This window comes from Sylvia atricapilla, chromosome 2 (genome assembly GCF_009819655.1).
Source record: "Sylvia atricapilla isolate bSylAtr1 chromosome 2, bSylAtr1.pri, whole genome shotgun sequence".
In the NCBI taxonomy this organism is placed as follows: Eukaryota; Metazoa; Chordata; class Aves; order Passeriformes; family Sylviidae; genus Sylvia; species Sylvia atricapilla.
In genome coordinates, this window is record NC_089141.1 from 110,076,000 (window position 1) to 110,095,339 (window position 19,340).

General features: G+C 43.8%; 1 protein-coding gene across 1 annotated transcript in view; it reads right to left on the reverse strand.

Annotated features, from left to right (window-relative positions):
• Positions 1–10,117: 10,117 nt before the first annotated feature.
• Positions 10,118–19,340, reverse strand: part of PDXK (pyridoxal kinase) — a 44,884-nt gene continuing 35,661 nt past the window's right edge. The window contains exon 11 of the mRNA XM_066314106.1: positions 10,118–18,819. Within this exon, the coding sequence (XP_066170203.1) occupies positions 18,707–18,819 (113 nt within the window). The 3' untranslated portion in view covers positions 10,118–18,706. The remainder of the gene's footprint in view (positions 18,820–19,340) is intronic.

Consider the following 19,340-nt stretch of genomic DNA (forward strand, 5'->3'; position numbering starts at 1 on the left):
CCTGGGCTGGGTCCCCAAGGGTCCTTACTAGGCAAAATAAAGAGAGAGAAGTCCAACATGCTTCTTCCAAAGTAGCTGATGTACCTTGAAATCAAGTTACGAAAGCACTCTCCATTTTATGTAACAAAACCTTTTACTTTAATCTCTTCATTTCAAAATGCCCGGGGTATAAAAGAATGAGCTTTTCGAAATTCTGATAAATGTGTCAGATTTCATGGCAGCTTCATTGGGTGTTTAAGTCCAGTTAATTTCTTACAAGGTAAGAAAATTTCCAGTGGCCCTGGATTCCCTTTGTTCCCCTGCAGGCACACAGTGCCCAGTCTGTGCTCTCTCAGTAAGAGTTTAGAGCACGTGTAAAAAAAAAAAAAAAAATCTCCTGCAGACTTGTGGGGGAGGAGGCAAACTTTGGTTTGAAATGATAATTTTTTTGTAAAAGGCAGCTTTTCCACCAGCTGAACCCTGAATCAGTTAGTGGTAGTCACCATCCCCAGCTGGCTGAAGAATCCCTCCTGGATGTGGGTGTATCATTGCCTCTGCATTATTTCTCTGATTGATATCACAGGAGAGGCTTGGAGTTTCATCACTGAGTAAAGCACACTGCTGTTAGCCTCCTGGATACCCAACACTCCAGTTTTTTTCCTTTTTCAGACCCTCATTTTATTCTAGTTGTGAGAAGAGAAGCAGACCAGCATCAGATGACTTTGATACCAATTTACTTGTTAACAAAACCACACAAAGTCCTGCATTGATGGAGAAATCATCAAGTTTTCCTGCTACCCATCTTAAATACCCTCGAGCTGGCATTCCTGCCCCTCTCAGGTCACAAAAGCTTGTTCAACCCCTTTTCACGTCCTCATGTACATGCACACCCCTACCCCCAAAAAAATACTCAGCTAAAAAAAAAAAACATCTGCATGAAGCAGGTAAGAATCCTCAACATTTACCTTAATGAAGCCCATCAATAAAACCAAACCCAGTTTGGCCAGTAAAGGCTGGATAACAGAGTGGGTTGAATTCCAAGTCAGGAAGCCACCCAGCCTGTAACAACACTGAATACCAAAGCTCTCCCCTGTTAATGAGCATATGCATCAATATCATACCTGCTACACTGCTGCTAATGAACGGATTAAAAGCTGTTCTCCTCTCTTCTGTCCATATTAACATTCTGAAGGAAGTTCCTCTAGTAAATTAAATCTCAAGTGAAATGATCGTTGGAGGGTGGAGGTCGTTAAAGTTTATTGGAAATCCGCTAAAATGGGGCTAGAGTTGAAAGTACTGTTAATTAATTGAGGGTCAGGTTGTCCCTGGGATGTCAGAATGGTCTCTCACTGCAACCCCCCCCGAAACTACACTTGCAGGAGATGGGTGAGAAAGGTGTCAGGATTTACAGGGTAACAAGTGGCAGGAGGTAATTAGCAGCTCCACTTGTGAAGATGGAGCAGGGAGAGCAGCACACAAACAGTGTCACCAGCACAAGGTGAGCCAGCACTGACAGCTGGGCTCTGTCTGCTCAGGTTGCCACAGGCTTCTTGCTTCAAAGCCTGTCAGTAACACTCAGGGTGCCAGAAGCTTCCCAGAGCTGCTTTGGGCTCACAGCACTCACCAGCCCCTTGGAGTGACCACAGCAATACAAAACAGGAGCCTTGAAATGGTAAAGAGCTGCAGACCTGACACAGTCTGCAGCCACGGGGCTCTCAGTATGTCAGGGGATGTGGCTGAGAAAGGGCCTTTTTCTTGCAAGAAAACCAGCTGAAATGATGGAAAAGCAGGAACTAAACCTGACCTTTCACCCCCCAATACAACCAACACTGCCTCATCTTCTCCAGGTATTAAAGTGATGAGGTGAGCTGGTACAGACTGCAGAAATTAAGCTCATCAATGATGCACGTTTGAGATCTGACGGAAAGATGATTAAAACGCCCAGACTTTTAGAGATTTGATGAAAGTAGCTGATCTTACATTGCAGGATAGAGTCTGGGTTACCCTGGGAACCTGCCTGAGTGAAGCCCAGTGTTATCTTAAGGAGCAAACAGCAATTTCTGTCCCAGGGCAGGCAGGGAGTGCTCCCATCCTGTGGTCCTTTACCCAGGTAACATATTAATCATTCAGGCTTTACACAACAGAAGGAATTGACTTGCCTTGCACTGATTATTGGGATATGCTAATGAGTTCTCAGGCATAGCTAGATAATTGCAGGAAGCATCTGAGACCTTAAGAATTGCATCTCTAAAACCAGATGTTTAGATAATGAGGTCCTCAAGAATCCCAGCTAACAGTAATTAAACAGATAACAAATTTAACATTTAACAGCATCAATTACTCTTTTTTTTCCCCTTAGCAAATTACCACTAAATTAGAAATCGCCATTTCTTTGCCCTGTGGCTATTTTTTAACTCAGAATGACAACGGGGGGGAAAAATACAGCATCTCACAGAGCCTTTACTCCTCTCTGTTTTCACCGTGGGTCCAAAGCAGGGGAAAGAGGGAAGGTAAATAAATGTCACTGAATTAGAAGTGAAGTGATGAGTACTGGGACACAGAGAGGAGTGTGTGGAGAAGATCAAATCAGGAATTTCAGGAACGTATTAAAGAATTGCAATAAATCAGCTGGTGGTGACTCAAGGAGAACCAGATCTAAATGTTCCTTATAGGAATTACCAGTGCCTGACAAGAAATGCATCCTCAACAGGCAAAGATGATTGCACAGAGGATCCCTCTGAGGCTGGAGAGAAGCTGCAATACACATCACCTGCTTGGCAGCAGGGTTTCAAATCCCTGCCCCAAAATACACACACTTGCCCTGGTAAAGCTGGGGGGTGGCCACAGGAGAGCAGGAATATAAGAATTCAGATTTAAATTCAGAATATATCACCATTACAAGGACAAAGAACAGCATTAACACTGCTCTCTATCGACAGATGAAAGCAAAACTCAGGGAACATGACTTGCATTTTTTTTTCCCCATTTCTGTAACTGTCTAATACTCTTGGGACCCCTCTGGGATGTTATTATATCATTGGAGGCTCTTACTGGAGAAGGTAACAAAGCTAGGGAATTTCAGGAATGAGGGAAAGGCTGTGCTGAACAATGGATTGGAGTTTTTTGCTGCTAAGTATCCCACAGAGGATGAGAAAGAAGCAAACACAAGCCCCTGAGTTAAGGTTTGAGTACAGCAGGGGCTGTTAATTAATGCCTTCAGCATGTTGTGATCCACATTTGCTGAAATGGGAATATCAAGAGGGAATATCATGCACAGGCTGCACACAGGCAGCATTTATACCAGCTGTGGAGAGCTCACTCAAGGATTTAATGTGCATGGACAGAGGCTCTCTCCTCTCCAGTTTATCTGTTCCACCAGCCCAGGATGTCACCCTGCTTGTTATCAGATTTCATGGGGTGAGGTTTGGGGTACAATTCTCCCACTCCACCCCAAGGTCCTGTAGATTCTTCTGGTTTTTTACTGAGTTTGGCTTCCTAATCAGTCTTTCCCCATTTCACTATTGTCAGGGTCACCCTGTGTGTTTCCATCCATTCTTCAGGGGATGTTATTTCTCTAATCTGTGCAGTGTCTGAGGGGTCAGGACACTGCAGGTTCATCACCTCAAACTTTCCTTGCAACTTTTCATTTCTTCTCCTTTTCTTCCTGTTTCTGCAGCTGCCCAATTTTTAAAGACAATGATAACTCTTACTCTTAGCTGCTTTCCTGCCTCTATTTCTTCCTTTAGGTGCTGTTCCCTTTTATTATCATTCTTCAGGAATTCACAGGCAGCTGTTGGGTGGCTGCCTAACATTTTACAAATAATTCCATTCTCCTCCTTGGCGACCTTTAGGTATTCTTCCACAGCTTTCCAGCTTTTCCAGCCATCACAAGTGCACTCTTCTGAGGGTTCAGGACTTGGATTCCTTCCCTGTTTTTTTTAAGGAATCAGGGACATCATCTGCCATCCTGCCCACTCTGCTTTGTCATGCATTAGTGGTTTCAGGTTGCTCGAAGTTTCACCATCAAAGGTATTAGCAGAGGTGGGTTAAACATGAATTTGTAAAAGTGGGACTTAACAAAATTTGATGGCAAGGGTCACTCTATTACTTACTGCACTGATGAAGCACACAAAGGAAAATTGAGTTGGAATTGATTCAGAATGATTTACACACAGAATGAAGATGCAAAAGGTTAAGGGCAACCCTCCCACTGATCAGAGAGAACTCTCTTGCTTTCTTAAATCCCTGATAAAGCTCAGGTGAGCCAGGTCCAATCTTACTCTCAGGCTTCATCAAGAGTTTTTATCTAAAAAACTTTATTTAGCAGCACTTAATCATCGACTAAACATTTATGGGGTGAATCAATAGGATTTACTACAGTCACAACAATGATTTAATTACAGATCTGAGATCCCAGTGTTTATACTATACTTGCTATAGGGATTTAAATCAATTAATACATGCAAACACACAAGGGAAAAAAACCAAAGAGAAATAAATGGATGAAGGATTAAATATATAAAGGCATTCCTGTTAAAATCTCCCCTTAAGTTCAGTGAAATACCTCAAATGACTTGGTATTTCTCAATGGGCAAGGGTGGAGCCTTGAGGAGTCAGGAATTCCATCCCAGGCCTTGTCAGCTTTTGATAACCATCCTCTGAGTATGGAAATTCTGAGGGTTGGAGAACGCCAAGAGGTGTCCTAATCTCTTGCTCTTCATGCTAATCCAGCCCACATTCCTTAGTCCTTTTATCACCTTTCTAACAGGGAGTTCCCATCTTTCCAGGCCTTTATCTCCTCTCTATCTTCTGGTTACTCCACCATTCTTGAAGGGTCATAAATTTAAGGTCCCAGATATCCAATTTGGGTCCCTTTGGCTTTGTTTATTGAAGCTTGTCAGGGTTAGTTTCAGGGTTAAGGTTTGGGGGATCTCATGACCAAAGTAAAGATAAAGATCTGTGAAGAAACTCCCAAGTGCTCACACAAGCACTGGCAAGATAATGTAAATTGGGATGAGCTCTGGCTGCTCCATCTTCCCTCCCCAGGGCTTATAAATGATTTCCCCAGGCTGACCTCACAGTTCTGAGGTGGGGTAAGAGCCTTCAAGAAAAATGATGAAAACCTCAGTCATTGAATAATAAATCAAGGCCAAAATCAATTTATAATCATTGAGGTCATGAGTTAATGCTTTGGATTGAGTCTCCTAATTTTAGAATGGGAACCACTTTGCAGATCTTTTCTCTCAGCCTTTCCTTGGCCTTTTGCAAGCCCCCACGGGCAGTGTAACAGCTAATCAAAAATGTCACTTAGGGATGCAAAAAGGATAAAAGGGCTTTCCAAGAGCCAGCTGCTCTCTTCCTCCCCAGAACTCTGGTTCTGTGCTGCAGCTCCTGTGCTCAGGACAGCACCCAGGACTGTCCTGTGTCCTCCAAATCAGCACTTCAGGGTAAGGCCCATTAATTGCTGAAGCACAACCTGAAATTCTTGACTACCCAGCACCCTGGGGAGAGATTCCAGTGCATTCCCAGCCTGCCACAGCAGCACCACCCAGGAATTGGGATGTCCCATGGGGGCTGAAGCTTTAGACAACTTCGTGCAAGGCTTTGCACAGCAAGGTCATGTTTGACAGACAGACTGGAGGGAGCTTTCTCAAAAGGAGGGGAGCCTTTTACTTTGTTCTGATTTGTCCTGCGTTTCTGCATCTCTATTATAGTGACAATTGGCCATTTTGAGATTAATTTCGTTTAGTCTGGGACAATTTCCTCTTATGGCTGGGAAGAGTCATTAACTTCTCAGGGGAAAACTCACCAGCTTCAGTTCAAATGTTTGTGAGAGACTTTGGGAGGAAGGAGAAGGGGTAGGTGGGGATGGCCTGGACACACCATTTTTAGCAAGGAGGGACAAACTCCATTGTCCTGCTCTGCTTTGGGAGAGTTGCCCAGCTGGGGTGCCTGGGATAGGAGCTCAGAGCCCAGGTCTGAGCGCAGCACTACCATGACAGACCAGGAAAATGCAAATAACTCCCCTGCTACATTTTCTACACCTATTAAATACACCACAATAAAGCTAATTTCATTTGGAACATTTGGAAACAAAACTCAGAGTTTTCTTTCCATTTAAAACTGCCTTTTTTTTTCCCTCTTTGCATTTTTGTCTAGTTGATACCGTTGATATTTTCCTGCTCGTTTCCAGTGCACCATGCCCTTGTTTCAAAAGGTTTTTCCTCACTCATCTTCAATAATTCTGAGTTTCCAAGTAGGCACCTCTTGGGGTTATCCAGAACCCTCCATCTCAGGCAGGGAGGAGCACCCCTCACCTCAGAGAGGGGAAGAGCAGTCCAGTATTTGGGGGGTTCTGGGGGGTCTCTGGGAAGGGGGAAACAAGGAGAAGTTCCTTCTCCCTGGAGCACTGAGAGCAAAAGAGGGAATCCATTCACCTGCCAGGGCTGGTTAGCCCAGGTTTGGCCACCAGCAGAACACTTCAGCTGGGCAAAGGTGGAGCCAAACATTTCCTACTGATATAATAAATCAGCAGCTGCACTATTTCCCAGCTATTGCATCATTATTACTTCATGCCTTCCTCTGCTCTGCAGGAAGCCTTTTGACAGGCAATGAAACAGCCCCTGTGGATTGTGCTGGGATAAATCAGCTCCACCCAGACCCTCTCAGAATATTCCCCAAAGGCAGGGCCTGGGGGACAAGTCACCTCCCTCCTCCAGGATCATTCCAAAATCACCATGTCCCTGCTCCTAAGAGAAAGGCGGGATTAACCCACTCCTTAATCTCATTTATCTGTCTGTGTCAAGTGAGGATCTCACTATCTGTCTTTACAAGGTCCCAAGCAATTTTTTAAATACCTGTGCCCTCCTTCCAGCCCTTTGCCCCTGCACTATTCCTGGCACCCTCGTGGCTCAGGGAACTGGTCCAGGTGAAAAGCAATCCCATTTTTGGCTAGCTGTGGTTTCCAGCAGGATCAGCTCCTTGGAACAGCTCACACTGGGCTTCCTTGGCAGCTGAAGGGAGACCTCTGGAATGCCCTGCCCTGAACCCACCCCCTCAGGAGCTCTGAACCCTGTGTATTTAACCAGCAGCACGTGGAAATTTCACCACACACCTGGAAACCTCATCTCTCCCTGTCACTCTGACCCATCCAAGGCACCTCTGTTGCAGCCAGTGCTGCTTCACTGTCTGCTAGGAGAACCTGAATTATGTCAAGGGAGTTAAAAAGCCTCAAGAACACTGAAGAATTACTCAGATACAGGGAATAACACAGATGACCTCTAGAAGTGTGCCTTTGATTATTTTGGGTGTGTTTGTTCTTACTGACAAGGACACCTGGGTTTTTTTATAGTAGTGACTGAGCAAACGAAATGTTTTAAATATTAAACAGCTCAGTCTTTTACTAGCATTAATAAAGTTGGTTTTTTACACTCAAACAGCTTTGTTGGTCAACAGCACAGCCCAAAAACCCCAGCTGGAAGAGCCCAGGCTGAAGAAGGCACCTGAATATGTTGATGCTGCATCATCACCGAGGACTCAGCTGTGAAATGCTGGATGCTGGTACCAGTGAAGGGAGATGTCAAATCCCTCCCTGCTTTCCCTGCAGCTGAGGAATTGCTGACAGCAGATTTAACTGCCTTTGTCCTAGCAGGCAGCTAATGAGCATCATGAATAATGCCAGTGGCTTTCCAGCCCTCCTGAAGCCATTTGTGGGACCTGACTCATAATTCAGCTGGAATCAAAAGGCTGCCAGCTTTGTGTATTACCCTTCTGTTCCTACTTTATGCTTATTATTCAGGCTAGTCTTTGGAATCCAGTGGGATAGGGAGGTGGTAGTGGCTTTTATTATTTCCCTAAAATTCGTCTTGGTTATGTGGCCTGGAATCATCTTCTGCTGTGTTTGCAACTAAACTTATTTGTCAAAGGAGAAGAAGGGTGAAAAAAAGCCCACCAGGGGTATCCAGCCTGCTCCATGGAGAGGGCTGGGCGTGGGGCAGTCACAGTCCATGGCTGGGACAGGAATGTGAGGACCCCAGCTCCTTTCATGCTCAGCAGCACTCCTGGGGCATGAACAGGGCAAGCAGAGCTCAAAGGCAGAACGTGGCCTTTCTGCAGCAGCTAAACTCCCTGTTCAGAAGCTGAGTTACATCCAGAAATTCTCCCCGGAGTCACACCCACCTCCTCAATCTTTTCCTCCTCACATTTTGTTGCCCCTGGCTGGCTGGTCTCTGCACACCACAGCAGCATTCAAACCTGAATGGGGCCAGCAAGAGCAGTGGTTTTCAGCCAGTTCCAGATTCTCAGCTCTCCTGGCTGACTCAGGGAAAGACCTGGCTGCTCCAGTGGCCTTTTTCTTTAAGGAGACACTCCCTTTTTTTTTTAGGACAGGTGAGTGCCAAGTGTCTCAGATCTCCTGGGGTATGTAGATAAATACAGATATAGATAGATACCATAGAATGGTTTGGGTTGGAAGGGAACACAAAGATAATCCTGTTCCAACCCCCTGCCATGGGCAGGGACATGTTTCACTGCACCAGGTTGCTCAGAGCCACATCCAGCCTGGTCTTGGTCACTTCCAGACTGGATGGAGCCCTGAGCATCACATATAGACGGATGGAGGTGGATTGAGCTCTGTACACATCTCTGTACAAACACTGACTGATGTGTGCATCCCTTTGTCTGAGTGCACCCATGTGAATTGATTGTGGTATCATTCTTAACGTGAATCTGTAATTAAGTCACCGTTATAATTGTAGCTAATCTTGAGTCACTTTTAAAATGTTAAATTAGGATTGATGGTTAGGAGTTTCTAACCTCTTCTGCACCCTTATCTTTTCATATCAATATCTTTTACCCCCTTACCCTCTGCATCTCTGGTCTCTGTGTAAATCATCCTAAATTGACTCAAATCTGATTTCCTTATGTGTGCTTCATCCATGTCCTAAGTAATAGAGTCACCTTTGCCACTGAGCTCTAATAAAAGTTGCACTCTCATAAATTCATATTAAAACCCACTTCTTGCCAACACCTTTGACAGTGGTTCTTTGAGTGGCTGAACTGCTCATTCTCACAGGGAAGAGGGAGCAGCTCCAGCACTTTCCCCTAAAATATTCACATCTTTTCAGACCCTTCCCCAGCTGCCGCTTGCTTGTATGAGAAATGGAAGAAACAAACAGGTGAAGTGGACGCATTGTGAGGCTCCCAGAGCTCTGATAATCTGGTTTTGGTGAGACCTGGCATGCATCCCACATTGGGAGTGCTGGGATGGAGGGTACAGACTCAGGAGAGGCAGGTGAGGTGTAAAGGAAGAGGTTGGATTGTACAGCCCTTGCAGTTAGTGATGATGTGGTTCAGAGCCTTGGAGTGAGGACTGAGGAGGATGGAAAAGACAGGAAATTTGGAGTGGCTGTGCATTACTGATGGCCCAGCATCAGCGAGTTACTCTACAGTCTCTGAGGAGAAATTTCTGGACCTTCATCCCTGTGGAAGATGATTTCAACTTCCCAGACACCAGCTGGGAATGTCATTCTCCTAAGATGAGCAGATCTCAGAAATTCCTGACTTTCCTTAGGAGATAACTTCTCATCACAGACACTCAGTGAGACAACTCACAAAGATGCCCTCCTAGACTTGCTCTTTGTGGGCAGCAGAGGACTTCTGTGGGATGTGGTGGTTTGTGGCTGCCTTGGCCCCTGGATTATGAAATGGCAGAGTATAAAATTTTCAGTGTAATGAGAAAAAAGGACAGCAGAGTTGCTATCCAGGACTGCAGGAGAGCAAATTTTGGGATATGCAGGGAGTTGTTTTAATGGATTACACTCGGAATCTGCCTCTGAGGGTTTAGGGAGCCCCCAAGTGTAGGTGAGACTTTAAGAAACACCTTTTAGAACCACTGGGGCAGACGATTTCACTGTGGTTTGAGTCAAGCACGTGGAGCAGAAGGCCAGCTTGGCTGAACAGGGAACTCCTCATGGAGCTCAAGAGGGGAAAAAAAAATTATGCAATCTCTGGAAGCAAGGTCAGGCTCCACAGGAAGAGCACAGAGCTGTGGTTCACATATGTAGGGAGAAGACACAAAAAGCCAAAGCTCCATTAGAGTTGAAAGAGAAACACCACCAAGTGAAAAAACAGACCCATGTTTAGGAAAGGAAATGTATTTTATTGAAAAAAAAAAAAAAGTTACATTTCACTTATACACCATGAAAATACTGAGTTGTGTGTTATTTTCATAAGAAGAGGTCAAGACTTGCACAATAAAACCACATTCTTTATTACAGCATTACTCCACGAGATGAGGCTCTGGTGGCATCTGCACTGGGCATTTTCACTAAACAGTAGAGCAGGGCTAAATGTGCTTTGGGCAAAAACCCTAAATATTGGCCTCTTCCAGGTGCTACTGCCCATTGAAGACATGGCACTCATTTGGTCAATACTGAATTATTTCTGAATTACAGACAAATCTCATCGTTTCTCTACTCACATAAGTCCTAGGCAAATTCATAGCTATCCCTCCCCTCCATTTTTTACAATCTTGGTTCGTTTTTCACATTCAGCCAGATAAAAGTGTGTTAAAGCAGTGTATGGGCTGCTAATCCCCCATCTCCCAGAAAAAAAAAAATCCCAGAAAGGGGATGCATTGCACTGACAACCACTGACAGCACATGGCAGGATCACTGGATGGCGCTGAATTCTCCAGGGTTTCCTCCCATCACTGAACTCCAGCAATAAGCCCAGGTTTCCTCCCTACTAAGGCATGGATTCACATCTAGCACATATCACGCATTTGCTGCACCAAATGCAGGACAGCAGTGCCTGCAGGTGGCATCCCAATGCCATCTGTCATAGCTGTGTCCCAAGGACTGTGCTCCAAGGCGGCTCTGTCACACCTCTGAAAACCCCTTGTGAACTAGAGACCTCTGGTGTGGAAAGTCTTACCAACCTGTCAATGAAAATGAATACTAATGCCACATCAATTCCCAGGTAACTGCCCTTATTTATTGATTGATTTATTGATATCATTTTTTCTTTGCTTAAAGGGAGCAGGAAGGAAATGAGCCAGACCTGGACAGCTCTCACACCATGCAAGTGCTATGAAAACAAACTTGACATTTTCTCCACCTGGATCTCCCTGTTACAGTCCCTATTTAGAGCACTGATTTATTCAATGCTATTTTCTGCTCTGCTAGGCACAAGCATCACACAGATCATTAAGAACAGCCACACCGAATTTTTTTACTACTGTAGTATTTTTGTGACACAGGGGATGGGATGGATTGAGAACACCAAACTCTGATTACTGAATTGCCAGCTCTTCTTTCAAGTACGTTGCTCACAAAGATTTCTTTTCTTTCCCATTAACTGTACAACTCTGCAATTAGGTCCTGCTCACCCAGCATCTGGCTGCCAGGGAGAGAGGCAACTCCACTCTCGCCCATTTTGAGCAGCTGCATTGTCCCACACCCTCTCTAGCAGCAGCACGGGCACTGATCTGTTCCCAGGACGAGGAGGGTAAGGGAACTAAAGAGTAAAACTTCAGGGGTTTTGACTGGATGAATTCCCCATCGATTTTAGCTCCTTCATGTCCCTTTTTATGGGGACAGGCAAATCAAGGACAGCAGAGATGATGGGAGAGGAAGATTAGGGCACAGTTTTATGGTGTAGCTGAGATGGACAAGTTAGATCTACCACAGCTGCTGATAATTCTCCACCTTTCTTTTCAAAAGCACAAAGGCCAAGCCTGAAGCATCTGAATAATCCTTTCCAGAGTCTGTTGGCTCTCCATGACATGCAGAAGAAATCTAAGGGAATTAATTACGCCATGGTCAGGAAAGCAGAGGGCTGTACACCAGGAGCTTTTGGGTGCACAAAGAGTTGTGCTGAACCCCAGCCTTGGTCCAGCACTGCCCAACAAACCCGACAGCTTCCCACCCACCTCAGCTCTCACTTGAGCAGAGTAACTCCCCCAGATTTCCCCCACGGGAGGATGCAGGCAAAACACTCACTCTGCCACCACCACGGGGATGCTGCACCCACAGATTCCCAGGAGAAGGAAAGCCAGGCACAACATATCCCCAGCACTGCTGTTCCCTGCCAGTCTCCCTCCTCAGCAATACATTATTCATCCCAGTGACATTTCTCCTGCTAACTTAGCAAAGCAGAAGTGCTTCTTTTTTAACACATCCAGAAATCAGGAACTGTGGGAAGAAAAACTCATGATAAAATCTCCTCTACTTTTTGCAGTGGTGATTTTTTACAAGAGTGGGGAGGATGCTGCCACATCATTTAAAAGGGACATAAACCACCAACTGCTCTGGTAGGTAATGACATTTACCATAGGACAATGCCCCAAAAACTTCTTTATGATGCAGACCCTTGTGCTTTTTACAGACACCCTGAAGTTCAACCAAAAAAATTAATCAGTATCTGGACAGTTGTGCTTTAGCCCTGGTCTCCCAGACATAAGAAACAAAGACTCAAGTGTGTTTTGCAAGATGAAAAAATCCTGCTTTGATTCTGAACCCTGTGAACTGCTTTGCCTTTTGGCTGAATGGGATTTTATCAGTAACTCTGCTCTCCTGAAAGATATTTATGAATTTGAATTCAGAACAAATAACTAAAATTCTTCGTGCTATTACAGCTGACAAATTACAAGGAAAAAAAAATCTTTACTTTCCCCATTTGTCTCTTCACATGTCTGGGCACAGGTTTAGCACAAGCTATGGATCAGCTTGATCAGGTCCTACAACGGGAACGAGCCATTTCTGTTCCATCTATTGGCTTGTCCATGTATATATTGCTATTAAACACTTTTAAGATCTCTCTGTCTTATTTAATTAAATAAACAAACCCATCCCCAATCTTTAACCTAACCTAGATGTATTTGAAACTTCGTTCCAATGCCAAATTTCAGGCTTATGCCACAAAGCTTACCTGATTTGAAAATGGACAAGGTAGCAATATTTAGGGTTTTCTTTTTAGACAATGGTTATCTACCATCCTATTGCCTCTCTCTACAATCAAGCGTACAAGCCTTACTGCAGGAAGGATACAACTTGTAATGGCCAACCAGAAAAATACACAAACACTAGAAAGCCTACAGTTTCATCAGAAATTAAAATCATTTGCTATTACACAGAACTTCATTGTTTTTCTGGCATAGAAGTCGTTGAATTACTACACACACCTCAAGGACAATCATTTAAGATGTGTAAACAGGTAACAGGTCCACCTAGTCAGTACAAAGCACCACACAAACTTTAAGTACATAGAAATTTTGCTCATAAATATTTCTTTGTTTAACAATTCAGCACTAAAAAAATATTACTTAAAAAGGCATCTTTTATTAAGTTATTCAGTTTGTCCAGGGCTGGTGGGGTTGTACTATCCCTACTATATTACAGCCACCTGACTCTCTTTCCAAACCATTTTACTTCTCTGGAAGAAAAGGCTATGTGTGGCTGGGACCCACAGCTTCAGCACAATCTATAAAAATAGAATTCTTTAAGACCTTCTGCTCACATCCTGAAGGCCTACTCAGCCAGCCCCCCAAATTCTGTTTCCCACCCCTACCACATTGCAAATAAAGCTTCAACATACACACACACACACACAGAGTACATAAATTACACTCTTCTACACACAGATTTTTTTTTCTAAACAGCAATGCAACCACGAGGGCAATAGGTGTGATTTTCAGTGGTAACATATGGCACAGCCTTCTCATATTGCTGGTTTTCTCTCTCTGAATAATGTGCTGCCTTATTCACTGCCCTGCACGTTGGGGGATTTATTACCATTATTTACACTGTAGGGGCACTGAGTCAGGGGTGCATGCACACTTAGGATCACCCCATCTGCCTCAAGGTCCTCTGCTACTAGAGCAGTAAAAGCACCAAACTGGTGGCACTGGAGCTGTCACCTGGCACTGGTTTCCTGGTGAAGCAGATGGGAGTTTTCCTTGGGTGTTGAATGCCACACCACATTCCTCCCTTCTGGGAAATGGTGAGAACTAGCTGGGTCTTCCCTGAAGCAGTGCCCTGACAGCAGCAGCCCTTTGCTCAGGGCACACTCCTCCAGTGGCTGAGTGAACCTCGGGGATTTACCTGAAATCTGCTCCTGCATGCATATATGAACTCCCTGGTTTACTCGTTTATTGACAACAACGCACTTTCAAGAGTGGTCATTTATTTGAAAGAACTGTTTTTGGGCTGTGATTGAACATCTCAAAGCTTGGTTTCCATGACTGACAAATGTCTTTAATGAACATGTTTTAGGAAGCTAAAGAACTGCTCAGTAGGCTCTCACTTAGCAGGAACATGAAGAACATGCTGCTTTCAAGAAGAACAGCTCTCTGGTTATCTAATCCTGGGATTCTGAACAGGAGTGGAATGACTACAGTCAATAAGCCAGCAAGGAGATGTAAAAGGGATGTATTTCCATTTATGAAGTATTTTAGTACCTGACTGATCAAAATATGCAACATGTATCAACTTTTAAAAGCATTCTTTAACTGGGCGAAGACCTTTACTTGGGAGAGGTGCTTTTCCTCAGTATAAATATAAACCAAACCTCTCCAGTGGACACAAGTGTAATGACACAGACACTTTCTGCTTCCTTAACCTGGATCCCTGCTCTCCTCCTCCTGCAAAGCATCAGGCTGGCAGGGACACTGCTGAGTGCTGGCAGAAGCTCTTGTTTCCCACTCCACAGCCCTGTGTGCTCTACCCTACACAGTGAAGGTAAAAATTCAGGGAGTGGAGTGCAGTTAAACGCTGCACAAAAGAGAGATCTCAAAATGAGTTATGGTTCTTATTCCAAGCCCTTCTTCTCAACCTTGTCTGCAGGAAAAAAGAGCACAACACAATGTGGTCCTGCACATACAAGTAAGAGGAATGCAAGGGAGTGGTGCAGAATGCCAGCAATTTTCTTCCCATTAAATATCTTAAAAACAGTAAAAATTAAGACAAGAAGGATGTTACTCACTTCCACACCCATATCTTACAGTAAGATGATTACAGGGCATAAATGTGCTCTCTTCTATTAATAACTACCCTTTCTCTATCCTAGGACATAACTAAGGAAACATTTAATTACATCCATTTTATTCAGCAAGACTATCAAACCATTCTTGTGCTGTTTAATTCTGAAATGATTAACATATTTAAAAATAGGATCTAACAATTTGTGTGTGCACAGTATAATAAACATAGATGCTTTTATTACAATCTTCCTTGCCACATATTTTAAAATAAAATTAATCAATACAATCACCGTAACAGTCTCAGACAAAAAAAAATTAACACCATCCAATCAAGACACAATTAAGATACTCAAAAGGCAGTATGAGTAGCTGGAAACCTTGGTCCTCCAATCTTTTTGTATAAACACACGGATTATAGATTTCTCCCCACTTGAGATAAAAATCAGCACACAAACATTAACAATTCATACTGCAGGTTTCTGAAGTGTTTCTATTGAGTGTGAATAGCACTGATTTTAGCACAATGTCTTTATGCACATCTCAATTCTCAGCATGTAGAGACTAATCCAGGCCCAGAGCAGAAGGTCTGCAAACAACTTTTGGTCTCTCCTGCTCCAAAAATGAATGGGTGGACTTAAGCAGTGGCCACAGGCCCTGCAAATCACTCCAGGAAAAGGGGATCCAACACTAATTCCAGAATGGAGAAAGAATGTGAGGGCAGTCAAATGGACACAAACACAAAGCATTCACCTCTCCCATGCCTCCATGTGCTGCAGCATGAGAAGCCTCTGACCTCACACACGTGGCAGTGAAGCCACCAGTCCCCAGCTGGTGAGTGCTGGACCACTGGGTTACACCTTCCATGCTCTCAGGATGGTCAGGGAAGATTATCCCTTATTACAGACTCCCCTCTCTGGGCTAAAGTGCTTGTTCTCCTGTCATCAATTAGGTCCTAAGCTAGTTTAGATTATTAACCTTTTATCTTTAACTAAAGATGTGCAAGTGAATCAGTCAATGCTATTCAGTGTCCTCCAAGCCCCTAAATAAACAGAGGGCATTGCCTGACACTGAGACACTTTCCAGCTCTGACAGACAGACAGCAGGAACTCAGGAAAAGATACAGGAAAAGATATATGCAGGAGGAGAGGAGGGAATGAAATATTAGACAGGACTGTGCTGAGTCTTTGAATTTTGTTCTGCACGTGAGCTTTGTGTAACTCTAAACAAATAAAAATGTGTACCTTGACATTCAAAAATAGCTGTCAGCCTGCTGTGGCTACAAAACATTAACTACAGAATATATTTACAGATAATTTCTGATGTTTGTTCCTGGCAAGAGATGTTAAGCCCAATTCTTCACTGAAGACATAAACCTGACCTAATTTAGATCAGGTCAGTGGGAGTTTAAAACAGGTATCACATGAGCAACCCTCAGGGACTCAAGCAGATGAAGTCAGCAGCCCATTGCTACAGGATCCAGCCACTGTGAAATAGGAACTTCTGCAAACTGAGCACATTAGTATGAATATTCTTTTTTTTTTTTTTTTTTTTTTTTTTTAACATGAGTATGTCACAGATTCCAAGGAAGGTGTGAATTACTGAACAGATCCATCCCCTGAAGAAGTGGGAAAAGATTACACCTGACAGATATAAACTGCTCCAACAAACGTATCACTTTGTCTTTTATGTCAAGATCATGGCTCATCATGGTTTACAATTAAAACCTTGTTTGCAAGGTAGCTCCAAGCTTCCCAAATTCCAGGCTTCTTTATTTCAGAGAAAACAGCTCTTGCCTTTCTCTCAATCCTCTTGTGAAGTCTGTTTACTCTAATGGCAAAAGAAAATTGTGCTGTCTCACACTTACTAAAAGGGCTTTGACCATTGTCTGTACAGGCAGTGAAGTTCAGGAAGAGACCTCTGGAGATCCTCTGGTCCAACCTCTGAGCAAACAGGGCCAAGCACAGCAGGTTGCTCAGGGCCATGTTCAGTCAGCATCTGAGTATCTCCAAGAACAGAGACTCCACAACCTCTCTGGGCAGCCTGTGCCAGGGTTTGATCATCTTCACAGTGAATTAGAGTTTTCTAATGTTTAAATGGATTTTCCCGTATTTCAATTTGTGCTACTGTCTATTTATCACTTCCTTGGGCACCACTGAGAAGTGCCTCTTCACTGCTTCCCATCAGACACCTGTACCCACTGTCAAGGTAGTTCACATCTTTTTACAGGTTGGGTATCAGCCATGAGCTCATAGCACTGTTACTGACTGCTAATTTTAGCAACTGTTCACACCAAATTATTATTCCCAGAAAGTTATTTCATGACAGTAGTTACTAAAAACTGTGGCAGTTGAGTCACATTTTGTAGATAAATTCCTGCTGGTTTTTTTTTCCCTAAAATTCTCAAGTAACATGATATTTTTTTTCACTTTCAACGCCAAACACACAGAAGGAAATCAATCAGAAATGCAATTTCCATCCTCTTACGCAATCTGAGACAAGAAAAGTTTATCAACTGGATCTGGATTTAACACCACACTAGACTTTATCTCGGGACAAGCAAGAACAGGGATGCCATACTGAAATCCTATGGAGGTGTGAGTGGTCAATACCTGTCAGCAGACCCACCCTGCTGCTTTAGTATGTGCCTGTGATCCACAGGACACTGAAATTATTAAAATTTCCATTTTGAAGCCTTATCAAGCAGAATTGTGCATTAATAATAATAATATAATGTATTTCTGTAATGTCTAATTGGTGTTGCTGGCAGAGACATTATGAATAAGTTAATTCTTCTGTTTCATTGCATTTGGTAAACACATGTAAATGACCAGATGCTACTAAACAAAAAAAAAAAAAACTTCCCCCCCATTGCTTCACTGTGAAGGCTGCCAGCAGTGCTCACTGATGTTAAGTGAAGTGCCCATGGAGTTTGTAACTACATCCACCCACAATGAACAAACCAAGGCAGCCAAATTCCAGGGTAAGAGCTTTCTCTTTTGCCTTTCGCTAAAAGAGAATCAAATCTGGCCTCAGAGGCCACACTTCCAACGAGTGCTACTGAATAAAGGCATGATCTTGCTAATGAAGATGTTTCTGGAGCAGCTTTTGGAGGAAAATCATATGGACATGAGAAGTCAGCAGCCAGAACCTGTGACAACTGAAACCGTGCAGCTGTTCATGGATAAGAGACAGGAGCAGAGATCAGCAACATGAATGACATCTCAAGGTCACTTCAGAGTAGTGAACATGCCAAACATCTTCAAAGTACTCCTACACACAACCAGAACTGTGTGTGTAGCTTTAACCCTGCTTAGTTTCATAGCAGCTGAGATACTGAATACCAGAGTAGGTAACCAGGTACCTCCAGGAAAAGGGAGCATGGAGCCAGCTCCATTGGCACTAGATGCCATCTTGAAATACATTTTCCAGTCAAGCATTCCATTAGCAAATTCACATCTACAGTCTTTGGCAAGGCAGGAACATTGCTCTCTTGCCCTGGGTAATCACACAGACTAAGTGAATCTGACAGACATGGGGATACCTGGGAATATGCTTCAATGCACACTAACTGTTCTGTTTTTAAAACTGAGCAAGGCCAGCACATATGTTTGAGAGTGGGTATCTGCCTATGCTGGGCACTATTTCATGAAAGTCAGGTTTCTGTCACAGATCTAAGGCAAATATTACAATTTACAGGAAAGAAATGAGGACATCGATACATTGTGCGTTATTGGAGACGTGGAGCCTTTATAACACGGTGGCTTTCACTATGATCTCTGGGTTTTCTATGTCCTTTTTGCTTTGGACCATTCTCAGTTCCAGGTGGGCTGAGTTTGGTTTGTTTCCTTCTCCAGCTTGCACTAAAAAGATGACATCAGAACGTCATTAAAAACAGCAGTATAAAAAGAAACAAGTCACATCATTCTGTTACCCCAGGATCTTCTCTACCTTCCTCCCTTCCCCATTCTCCCCTACTGCTCCCTGGTAAAGGCTCCCAAGGTGGAAAATCCAGGTCAGCACTGTGATTTCTTATCACCACTGGTCCACACCTCTCTCCAGGAAAGAAACATAGCTCTGCTGTTCATTAGGAAGTCACGCAGACATGCTCAGAGCACCCACGGACTCCCTTAAAACCGAAAGATGGGAACTCCAAGGGGAGAGAAGCTGAAAAAAATTGCTCCTCACACGGGCTAACACAGCAAAGAAACTATTATTGGTTGATGAACCCCTCTCAGTGCTAAACACACACTCAGAGGGACAGTGGGTGAGCTCCACTGAAGCAGGAGTTCTTTGGCACACCAAACTCAGCATCTCCTCACGTTGTGCTGGATTTGCAGAGCTGAGTCAGGCACAGTCAGCACGACTGTCACCCACCACAAGC